At 40.1% G+C, this 12,448-nt stretch overlaps 1 protein-coding gene and 2 pseudogenes across 1 annotated transcript in view; all 3 read left to right on the top strand.

Annotated features, from left to right (window-relative positions):
- The window catches only part of MEIKIN (meiotic kinetochore factor), an 80,556-nt gene that overhangs the window by 36,965 nt on the left and 31,143 nt on the right, over window positions 1-12,448 (top strand). Inside the window, exons 8-9 of the mRNA XM_063087629.1 lie at window positions 448-512; window positions 11,118-11,192. Of these exons, the coding sequence (XP_062943699.1) occupies window positions 448-512; window positions 11,118-11,192 (140 nt within the window). The remainder of the gene's footprint in view (window positions 1-447; window positions 513-11,117; window positions 11,193-12,448) is intronic.
- Window positions 5,026-5,270, top strand: LOC134369466 (protein PET117 homolog, mitochondrial-like; annotated as a pseudogene).
- On the top strand, window positions 5,289-6,860 carry LOC134369465 (cysteine-rich protein 2-binding protein-like; annotated as a pseudogene).

The raw sequence follows: 12,448 nt of genomic DNA, 5'->3' as shown, positions 1-12,448 counted from the left end.
ATTTGTGGAAGTGTAAAAGAGAATAGGATATCAATTTCAAAAAAATATTATCTCTCGAGTTACTTGAAATTCTTACCACAAGAATCCTGGGAAAGAGGATTGCTATTCCCTTTGCATAAATGAACTAACGAAGATTCAAGAAAGTAGCTTTCCCAAGATCACTTAAATGTGAATAGCTGAACTGGGGTTTAAAACCAGGTCTGTCTGATTCTGAACACCATGCCTTGTTCTCTACACATATGGTCTCACACTGATAGATGTATAAACATATTGCCCTTTATTATTAAACTATTTGTTCATATAGCTATGGTAGCGTTTTTTCTAACCAACTGTATTTTTTATACAGGATAATTAATTGAATATAAAGTCTTTATTTTAAGTATTATTTGAGAATTCTTGAAAGTTACTGAAAGATCAAGAGTATAATATAATTTGTTCTTATTATAGAGTGATGACTTTAGCAGACCAAAATATTTCTTCAAAACCAAAGTGTACTTCAAATTCAGGATCAGGTAATAGTGAAACTAATTATTTTCATGATTCTGTATTTCTTTATTTTGCTACAATATAGCATGTATTAACAAAACTGGCAGCCCAGGATACTGAGTACTTTTTAGCTTAGTTGTATGTTTAAAATGAAGATATGTGAAGTTTTTAGAAATTGGGTCTTAACTATCCTCATCATTTATTCATTTAATAAAAATTTACTAGGGCTGGCCCGTGACTCACTTGGGAGAGTGTGGTGCTGAATGAATAACACCAAGGCCATGGGTTCGGCTCCCTATATAGGGATAGCTGGTTAGCTCACTTGAGAGAGCGTGGTGCTGACAACACCAAGTCAGGGGTTTCGATCCCCTTACCAGTCATCTTCAAAAAAAAAAAAATTTACTGAATATGTACTGTGTACTTGGCATTGTTATGTATACGGATGGGCAGTGATACACTTTTCCTGCCCTTGTAAGTTTCAATTATAGGAGAGGAAGATAAGTAAACAGATATATTGTGGTGATGTGTGATGACTGAAAAATAAAGGGATCAACAAAGTATCTTGCATTATTGGCACTCTCATTTAGTTAATTATTAGAACAAACTTAGTAAGACATTTATATCCTTATTAACCTCTGCTGTATGTTAGATGTCTATTTTCTTTTTTCCCTGCAACAAGTTTTATAGCATCTATTTGTGAGTAAACTTGAAGAATTGCTTGCTTTATTCGTGATGGTTGTAATGTTTATGTGAACTAAGAATATATATATTTATTTGCATAATCTTTAAGAAGTTGTCTTAATGAGCACTTTCTAAGTGTCAGGCTTTATGTTAGAAACTGTGGGTATAAAAATGATTAAGATAATTTCTGTTCTAAGCAAAATTAGTCTAGTGATGAAAACTAAACACATGAAAACACAGATCCTTGGACTCTGGATGGTGAACATTAGAAGAAGGATTTGTTTTATAGATAAAAGAGTAAGGGAATGAGAGAAGAGAGGTAATGAAAAGGAAAGTGGTAAGGGTACCAGAAACAACCATGATTTTACCTATTTTGCCCCGCCAAGAAGTTTTGCTTTGTCTGTGGAAAGTATTATAAAGCTTGGTGGTAGGGCAGAATAGTGATTGTAGAATTATGTATGCTTTCATATTCTTACTTTCATGTGTTAACTTACAGTTTAAAATGAAATAAATCACATCTTACGCTAGAGGTATTTACGTGTTCCTTAATTCAACAGTGTTCCAGTTGTGTGCCAGGCTCTTCATTAAGTGTTAAGAAATCGAAAAGTGGTTGCATTCCTGCCCTCAAGGATCCTATAGTTTGATAATGAACAAATAAACAAGAAATTACTTCTTAGGCAACTTCTTCTGCTCAGGCTCCTTTGCAGTCTCGTCTACAGCTAGTAGTCTTTAAATGTGGGAGTTCTTCAAGGCTAGTTCCTTGATTCTAATCTCTTTTTAATCTTCTATGTGACATGTATGATGTCTTGTAATAGGCAGGGTTTCCAGATTTTCTGTCAGCCTGGACTCTCCTCTGAGGGTAAGACCTTTATATGCAGCTGCCTTTCGGATATCTCCTCTTGGATGTTTCAGAGGCACCTCAACTTACAATTCATTAATTCACTTCAATCAGCAAATATTTATTAAGCACCTTCAGTGTGACACAAACCCTTTTAGTTGCTGGGAAACATGACAGTCCTTGCCCTAACAGAGCTTATGTTATACTGGATGAATAAAAACAATAAACAGCTAAACAAATAAATATGTAATACAATGTCAGGTAGAAATAAGAGTAATGAGGGATAATAAAGCAGTGTAATGAGAGAGCGTGTGACTAGGCATGCTATTTTAGATAGGGTTATCAGGGTAAACCATTCTGAGTAGTGACATTTATCAGCACCGTACTCTCCCGAGTAAGCCACGGGCCGGCCCTGAGTAGTGACATTTATGTAGAACCTGAATAAAATGAAAGAGTGGGCCACGTGAAAATCTGGGGGCACAGCATGCAGAGCAAATGAACAAGAAGTGAAAAGGACATGAGATGGGAATGTGCTTAGCATGTTGGAGGAAGAGGAAAGAGGTTATTATGGCTGGAGCAGAGGGAATAAGAAGATGAGTGATTGAAATTGTGGTCTGAAAGCTAGTCGGAGGACCGGCTCATGGCTCACTTGGGAGAGTGTGGTGCTGATAACACCAAGGCCACGGGTTCGGATCCCTATATAGGGATGGCCAGTTAGCTAATGTGGGAGAGCATGGTGCTAACAATACCAAGTCGAGGGTTAAGATCCCCTTACTGGTCATCTTTAAAAAAATAAAAATAAAGCTAGTCAGGTGTTATAAAATAGAATCTTGTGTACTATGCTGAAGACTAAGGATTCTATTCTAAATGTGCTGAGAAATATATGTTAGAACATCTTAGAACAGAGGGATGACATGATTAGATATATATTTAATTTTTAAATTTTTTCTTTTAAATTTTCTTTTATTTTTCTTAAACTTAAATAGTCCCATGATGCTGGAGGCTACCACATTGGACAGCATCATCCTAAGATATTCATATATGTTGCAGTGAGATGGAAAATAATCTAAATATCTGAGAAACCACTGTGTTTCACCTCCTCTGTCTGCCGAAACCATCACTCCAGGGGAGAAAACTCTAAGCTAGAGGAACTTGAAGCTTCCAAGAGCCCTTGGGTTCTGTGCTTCTATGTCCAATGTTTCTGTGTTTCTATGTCCAATGTTTCTGTGGTCCTAAGGTTCTAAGACATGTTGTTTCTCTATGTTCTAAAGACTCAGATATGTATTTTAGAAGTATCGCTGTGGTTACCATGTAAAGAATAGACTAAGGGGGCAAAAGTTGAAGCAAGGAGTCCTTGTTAAACAATTGCAGTAGTCAAATGATGGTATTTTACAGCAAGGTCTGATTTTGAATATATTTGAAAGGCGGATGTGTCAGGATTTTCTGACTAGGCTGGATATTAGGTAAGAGAGAAAAATAGAAGTCAAGGATGGGTATTAAATTCTTGGCTTGCAGAACAAGGTGAATTATGGTATAATTTGAGATAGGAGCACTGTAGGATAGAGCAAGTTAGGAAAATGATTAAAATAATTTTGTTTGGACATATTAAATTTGATCTGTCAGCTCATGCACATATTGTTGCATGAAAGAACATAGGCACAAACATGTATATACTATGTAATTCCACGTTATATGAAACCCAAGAACTGGCAAGACTATTCTGGACAATAGAAGTCAGAAAGTGGTAATTTTTGGAAATAGGTGCCAAATGGGAAAGAATACAAGGGAAATTTATGGGGTGCTGGAAATATTTTATATCTTGATCTGGTTAGTGGTTATATAGATGAACACATGTGCACGTAAGATTTGTGAACATTTCTGTATATATGGTACACTTCAATAAAATATTATAAAATTGAGAGACTTATTATTAGCCTTCAAGTAGAAATATCATAAAGGCAATTTGTGATGCAGGCATCTGGGGTTTAGAGCAGAGGCTGGGGCTGTAGATATATATTTGGAGTCAGCATACAGATATTTTGAAGCTATAGGATTAGATGAAATCATGTAGGAAGTAAAAATAAATAGAAAAGAGACATGTAAAAAGAATGTAAATGGGATACTTCAACATTTAGAAATAGGGAAAGGTAGAAGTATTCATAAAGGAAACCAAGACTTAGTGGCTAGTGCAGTACTAGGAAAACCAGGAGAGAATGGTGCCCCAGAAGCCACAAGAGGAGAGTGTTTCAAGGAGGGAGTGATCCCAGCTATGACAAAAGTTATTAAGAGATTAAATAAAATGAGGATTTAAGACTGAGAATTGTCATGACCAAGAACTAACCAGGTCCTACTCCAGTATCCTCCATCTCAGTTAACAAATATAGTTTAGCATACTAGAAACCTGGGGGTCATCCTTGACACATCCCCTTTTGACATTTCTCTATCAAATTTATTACCAAATCTTGGTACCAGTTTTGTCTCCTACAGAGCTCTCAAACCCACATATTTCTTTTTGCCTAGGGAGATGAAGATGGCAGGAGTGATTAGCCTCTAGGGTTGCCAGATTTCACAAATAAAGATGCAGAATGCCCAGTTAACTTGAATTCAGATAAGCAGCAAATAATTTTAATATAAGTATGTCCCAAATATTGCACATGCTTGTATTATTACATGGGATATACTTAATATTAAAAAATTATTTGATGTTTATCTGAAATTCAAATTTAACTGGGCATCCTGTATTTTATCTGGCAACCCTATTAGCCTCTGAGATAAGACTGAGGAATATGTAAGCAATACAGAGATCATGAAAAGAACTGTGTATGCCAAATTAAGGAGCTTGAGTTTTAACTTGAGGGCATTAGAAAGCTTTTGAAGAATTTTAAGCAAATGATATTAGATTTGCATTTTAGGTATACAAGGAGGACAGTGGACTGCAAAGAGAGGTTAATTCAAAAGCTATTGGAGACCCTGGAGCTTTTGGCCAGCAGGAGGAGGAGGCCACAGTGGCTGGAGCAGGGATGTCAAGGAAGTCTAAGGTGGTGCTAGGTCTCTTGGTGCTACTGACGGTGGCTGTAATGGCTGGTGTGCACCTGAAGCAGCAGCAGGACCAGCAGAGTTTTCGTGATGGACTAATCAGAGACACTGAGAGGCAAAATTAGAAAAAAGAAAACATTTGTCTTTTGGGAGAACAGATTATTTTGACTGAGCAACTTGGAGCATATAGAAGATATTACTGGCAAAAGGATTTCAAAAGCTGGTTTGAAATGAATGTGAAATATCCATGGAGTAGACAGCACTGAGAGAGAGAGAGAGAGAGAGAGAGAGAGTGTGTGTGTGCGCGCGCGCGCGCGCGCGAATAGCTTCGTATGTGTAGAATAGCTTAGTGAGATCTTCAAACCTTTTTTTGTTGCTGTTCTTTTAAACTGAATCAAATAAAGGACAGTGGACCATAAAGTCCCTTATGTCTGAATAAAGAAGTTGTAGGCAGATACTCTTCTGAGAGTTTCTGTCTGTGTGATTCTGGTGGAAGCCCCTCTAAGCTCAGTGTCCAGAGTTTAGGATTGTTCCCAAAGAGCACTTCTGAACCTGTGAGAAGGAAGGGACAGACAGTAACATCCGATCAGTCGACAGGATGAAGCCATAAGAACATCTACTTTGGAAGGGATGGAGGACAATAAAGTGGAGGGAGAGACTCTCCTGATTATTGAATTGGAGGATCAGGTATCATGTACTTGTCTCATGACCAGAGTGGGGATTCCCTCAACAGCAACAAAGGAGATGTGTCGTGGATGGAGGAGCAGCTTTCCTACTTCTGTGACAAGTGCCAAAAATGGATACTGGCCAGTCAGCTGAGGGAACAGTTCAGTTACCTTAAGGTTGATAATTTTTTTAGGTTTACTTGTTCTGATTGCTCAGGAGGTGGCAAAGAGCAGTACAAAAGGCTGAAACTGACATGGCAGGAGGTTGTCATGTTGGCAATGTACAACTTGTCTCTGGAAGTGGATGTCAGGGTTATTTGGGGTGAAAAGAAGTCTGTGCTTTTATTGGGAAACATTGGACTTTTTTAACTAGAGAATAGGAAAAAGACTTCAACCTGGTGGATAACAATAGCAGGTTTCCTGAGTGTTAGAAGTCCTATGTACTTGTGTTCAGGTGCTCAGGAATTTGGAGAACTGGGATTGTGGAAACTTGTTTACCACAAGCTCCCAAAAATAAAACCTGAAGGATACAAGTTGTCTACCTCTAATTTGAAAGTTAAAGCAGCCTCAAAACCAACTTTAGATCCCATCAGTACTGTCCAGGGACTTAGAAAACAGTCCAGTCAAAATCCTGTAGAATCTGCCTTGGAATTGAAAGAGAAAAGGTCTTAACTCAGGAAGCAAAAGACATTAGAAGAGCCCAGAAGGAAATGGCTGCCTTTTTACAGGAACACATCTTCTACCCCTGTAAAATTCATAAGCTGAGGCTGCAGTCCAGATGTGATTCTTGATCAAGGAGAAGTAATTGACTTTTCATCCCTGAGATCCTCTGACTGCACCCCACCAACAAGCCCATCTCCTTCTCTATCTCTGGATTTCTCTGCCCCTGGGACTCCTGTCTTTCATTCTGCCATGCCTAGCTTGCTTTCAGAAGCAGATCTGATTCCAGATGTGATGCCACCACAAGCCTTGTTTATGATGATGGTGAGATGGAAGGCGATGGAGTCATAGACCTAGGGATAGAGTTCTTCCCACCCCTTGCTGGGTCAGCAGCTTCAGGGACAGTGGTTGTAGGCAGAAAGAAGGTCAGAGCACCTGAACAGATAAAGATTCACAAAGTGCTCAAGAGGCACTATCCTGTCCTGGGGGGATGAGAGATTATGAGATTATTACATAAAGGTATTCCAACCCTTTTCCAGCCATTGATGTGAACCCAGGAGGACTTCCAGGGCACTGAAGTTCTCTTGTCTCTCTTGCTGACTTTGGTCATGATCAGTAAAAAGAAACAAATATTTGTGTCTAAAAAAAGAAAAGAAAAAGAAAAAAAGAAGGAAAAGCTATTGGAATAATCTAAAGGAAAATTTTTTGGTGCTCTAAATCAAGGTAGTCATATCAAGAATGAAAAGCCACATATGCAATATTAAGTGCATATGATATGTAAGATTGACAAAAAAGAGATAATAAATATTTGTTGCTTTGGACTGAGTATGGAGAGTGAGGAAAAGGGAGGACTCAAGACTAAAGAGGAGCCAAAAAATGGGCCAGAGAGAGATGATGTTCATGCCTGTTTTATTGAGTTCCAGTAAGGAAGGACAGGAAAGGTTTCTGCTGATAGTGGTGGGGACTGAAGCTGTATTGCTTTGAATTTAGAAGTAAATAGGAGGATAGGAAGTAAAGTTAATATATGTGGACAGCTCTTTGAAGAAATTTACCTATGGACAAGAGGAGAGAGGGGCTGTCACAGTAGGGAGATATAGGGTATAAAGAAAGTTTTTGATAAGATCAGAGAAGCCTGAGTATGTTTTAAATGTTGATAGAAAAGTTGCAGTAGAAATACAATACCTGAAAATACAGAAGAGTGGAAATGGTAGGATAATGAATGAAGAATTTTAATCACATACAACTTTCTTTACTAATTGAAAGGAAAATCTTTTATGTATAATTTATTTACTTCTGTGAAACCTGAACCCTTGAATTAAGGATATTTTTAAGGATATTGTAGAGCTAGGGCTAGGGTCTGGAGCTCACAGACTGCTCGAGCCCATTCACAAACCCTTCACATGCAGGTCTATGAGCTAGGTAACCACCAAAAAGGTCCTTGGAGCCTTGGCTGAAGTGGGAATAGTCTTTATTCAGCACACACAACACTATGAGCCAAGCAGTCCACAGAGAAACTCAGAAACTTAACTGCTAAGGGCAAAGTCCAAAGAGAAACTGAAACTGAGCAGCTGCCAACAGAGTAAACATGCTCTATTTTTAGACAGGAGCTCTGCTGGCCTGCTCCTGCTTCACAAACTGAAGTTAGCTAAAAAGATACATTGGTGCACATGCGCACTAACTCCACCCACACACAACTTGTTTACAAGAAATGTCCAGAGAGCCTGACTAAATTATCCTATTTTCCCCACAATCCTCCCCTTCAGGATCCCTCACCGTACAATCTATCTGTTAAAAATCTTTCATGATGTTTCCTTAGTGAGAATAAGTGACCCTTTTATTTATACAACCTATTGTCTGTTTGATATGGCTTAAGGCTTGTTGTGTAGTTCTGTCCTTTAGTCACACATGTCCAGTTAGTAGTCATCATTGGTGTGATTTTTCATGGGAATCTCGTAGTCATACTGATGTGAGGTTCAGTGCATATTCAGTGGATGATCACGCCAGTGTATGTACGTACCCAGTCAACTCTGGTGCAGAGCCTACAGCCAGAACACTATGGGCGAAAAGACAAAAGGGTTATTGGTACCAATAGGGGAAGTTCTTGCCCCTCTGGTAAGATACATGCCAGTTTGCCATCCTGAGAAAGGATGGTTGTAGGAATAGGTATCTCACCTGGTCTGGGGCCCCACAAGGCCATACAAACAGAAGGCCAGTAACTCTCTGACTTTGGCAGTGGTCCCACAAGATCCACCTGCCACCATGTCAGGGGCACTCTCACACGAGTTATCTGCCCATCAGGGGCACCTGTCTGCTCATCAGGAGCACGTCTGCCCATCAGGGGCATTTTTTCTCAGGTTTATATGGCACCCGGCAAGCCACTCACCACCCGGTCCTGCAGCCAGCATGCTGTATTCTCCAGTGTAGCCACCCAACTACATCAGCTGCTGGAGCTCTCTCCAGCCATCTTACCTTAGCCAGCACATCAGCTTCATCATTGCCAACTCAACATGAGGCCTCTGGTCCTCGCCTGCCCCCAAAAGACGAGCACCTTGGCCTGCTCCCTAATCAGAATGGAACAGTTCATCCACTTTCTCAGGAAATAACAAAAAGTCTTTTAAATCCACTGAACATACCTGGCTAACTGTTTCCAGACGTTTAGCAAAACGCTGTTCAGGGAGCAATTGTTGCCATAAGGCAAACAGAACTGCATTTGGCTGCCCGTCAGTTTTCTTCTTATCAACCCCTGCTGCAAGCAAGTCAAGCCACATCTGCTTATGGCTAGTCTTGCTTGGTCCCTTTGGGATAAAATCCTGAGTATTTCTTGGGGGTTTGGTCTTAGCCACCTTTCGGACCCCTTTTGCTTGTCTCCTATTCTTTACTTCACCCAAGCTGGCTATCATGGTTATTACCTCATGTTTAGGACGATCAATGTATGGGGCCAGAATGGCCATCAGTGACCCAAAGGACTTTGACAGGGCATTTTGCAGCACTATGTCTCTCATGCTGCCTGTAAAATTTTCATCGTCCGGGCCACGAGTGTTCACATTAAACATGGACTGCCGTATCCCCAGCTCTTGAATTATTTGAACTAACTCAGCATACGTTTGCCATTTACTAACAATCTTGGGCAGTTCGCCAGCATTTGCGCGCACTGTTTGGGCAGCTGCACTCACCCATTCCATTAAGGAGTGATTATCTACAGCTATTCTGCAGCTGTTGCCTCAGGGACGGATTCATGGTGATGGAGGCCAACTTTTCCATCTCCTCACCAGAGTATATCACACTATCCACTCCTAGGTCCCATAACCGCAGCAGCCAAGCAACCAGGGGCTCCCCCTGTTTCTGCCGAAACTGTCTCCCCAAGTCAACTAATTCAACATGGGTATATGGGACATAGGTGGTATTGGGTCACCTGTGGATTGCCCACTGGTTGTCCACCCGGTCCCATAGGCTGCTCGCATTTCACTTTCTGGTGCACGGCAGGTCGTTCTTGGAGACGCATGGTCTCCCCCAACTCACCACCGGGTTCGTCATCTTCCCTTGTGTGAGAGGCAGTAGTGGCCAGTCACCACACATCATCCTCCAGGACATCTATCCACGCTTCCAACAACTCTGCTTTCCTCTTCAAATCTTCCAGTAGCTGCATGTCATCCACCAACAACTCTGCTTTCCGCTTTAAATCTTGATCAACTTGAAGCATAGTGAGCAGTATTCAGGCTCCAGTCAGCAAAAAAGTGGCCACCAGGCACCACACGCTCAAAGACAGCCACATTTCCTCCCCCTCCCAAGGGGCTTTCTGCTTCAGTGCCTGGTCTATGCTGCCTTGCATTACAGCGAGCAGCAACCAGATCCCGGTCAATAGGAAAGTGGCCATGGGGCACAACATGTTCAAAAGTAGCCACATTTGCTCCTTCTCCAAGGGCTTCTTAGCTCCTGTACCTGCTCAGAATACTGCTCTGACTACGCCAATTGTAGAGCTAGGGCTAGGGTCTGGAGCTCACAAACTGCTTGAGCCTGTTCACAAACCCTTCACACACAGGTCTGTGAGCTAGGTAACCACAAAAAAGATCCTTGGAGCCTTGGCTGAAGTGGGAATAGTCTTTATTCAGCACACACAACACTATGAGCCAAGCAGTCCACAGAGAAACTCAGAAACTTAACTGCTAAGGGCAAAGTCCAAAGAGAAACTGAAACTGAGCAGCTGCCAGCAGAGTAAACATGCTCTACTTTTAGATGCCAGCTCTGCCTGCTAGCTCCTGCTTCACAAACTGAAGAACACACAATAGCAATTAACTAAAAAGATACATTGGTGCACATGTGCACTAACTCCACCCACACACAACTTGTTTACAAGAAATGTCTAGGGAGCCTGACTAAATTATCCTATTTTCCCCACAGGTATTTTCTCCTATCTGTAGCAAGTCCGATAGTTCAACATGTATAAAGTTTTTCTTCTTAAATGATTATGAAGTTTGTTAAAAAAGAGTTTTTTAAAAACTTTGTTTTGGGCTGAGCCCGTGGCGCACTCAGGAGAGTGCGGCGCTGGGAGCACTGCGACGCTCCCGCTGCGGGTTCAGATCCTATATAGGAATGGCCGGTGCACTCACTGGCTGAGTGCCGGTCACAAAAAAGACAAAAAAAAAAAAAAAAACTTTGTTTTGTTTTGTCAAATTTGAATTTTCTTGTCCTCTGTACATATAGTTAATGCCAGGTTATATAATTAGAATACTAAACTATGTCTTTATTTATAGATAATGCAGTTTGTGAAGTTTTACTTGCTGAGAAAACTTACCATTCGACCTTTAAAAAAATAAACCAAAAAGCAAGTTTTTAAGCAGAATAACTACATCATAAATTTCATTAATAAAGGCTATACTTTTAACCAACATAGAAATTACTTTTCAGCTATTTAAGGCCATAATTAAAAGCATTTTTGGAGTTCAGTAATTTGATTATTCAATCTTGTGAAAAACCTGTACAGCATATACTCTATTTAAGTTTAATGAAAAAGAATTAAAATGTACTTTACATTTTTTCCAACTTCCCTTTGAATAAGTGGATGTCTACTAATCATTAATTTAAGATAAAAATAAGAAATATACTATGTAACCAGAGCAGTGTTTCATGCTGAAGATTACTTGCAAATCAGTATATTAGGCTTGGAATATGGAGGTCTTTGGAGAAGAATTTTGACTTCATTTTGTATGTAGCAAGAGCTAATATATTATTCTATTTCGTGTTGCTAAAACAGAAATACCTGAGACTGGGTAAAAAGAACAGAGGTTTATTTGGCTTACGATTCTAGGACTACTGCATCTGGTGCGGGTCTCAGGCTCCTTCTGTTCATGGCAGAAAGCGTCAGGCAGCCCACCGGTACAAGCAGAGCACATGGTGGGAGGAAGCAAGTGGGGATGGTAGTGCCAGGGTCTTTTTAAACAAACAGCTCTCATGGGAACTAATAGAGTGAGAATTCACTCATTACTTCCCCCCCCCAGGGAGAACATTAATCCATTCATGAGGGATCCACCCCCATGACTCAATCAGTTTCCAAAACTGCCACATTGGGTATCAAATTTCCACTTGAGTTTTGGAGGGGACAACACATCCAAACTCCATAAGCTACTTTTTGAATGGCTTTTCATTAAATGTATCTTTTCTTTATATCATTCTAGTCAGGTAAGTAGTTTGGTTTTTTTATTGTTGTTTGTTTTTATCTATTTTATATCTGAGAAAACTGAGGTTATACTTTCACCAGTTTTTTTGAGAAGCTCCTGGCAGGTCTTGATCTAAAACCTGTACCCTTTCTGCTATACCATATTTTCATTGCATAAATTAGGGAGGAGATTGAAAGAGGGCAGAAGTGTGAGCAGGGAGACCCATTAATAGTAGGCTTTGACTAGGTGTTTTGTAGGAGAGATGGAGAGATATGTAGGGATTCAAGATAATTTTGCCTGCAGAGGTGATGGATTGGATATAGAGAATGAAGGAGTAAGAAATGTTAATAAAGACTTCTAGGTTTATGTGTTGAACAGCTTTGGTGGATAAAGATGCTATTTAATGTTATAGGAAGGACAGGAAGTCT

This window comes from Cynocephalus volans, chromosome 2 (genome assembly GCF_027409185.1).
Source record: "Cynocephalus volans isolate mCynVol1 chromosome 2, mCynVol1.pri, whole genome shotgun sequence".
Lineage (NCBI taxonomy): Eukaryota > Metazoa > Chordata > Mammalia > Dermoptera > Cynocephalidae > Cynocephalus > Cynocephalus volans.
Note: the sequence above shows the minus strand (reverse complement) of the source record. Positions and strands in the feature narration are given on the sequence as shown.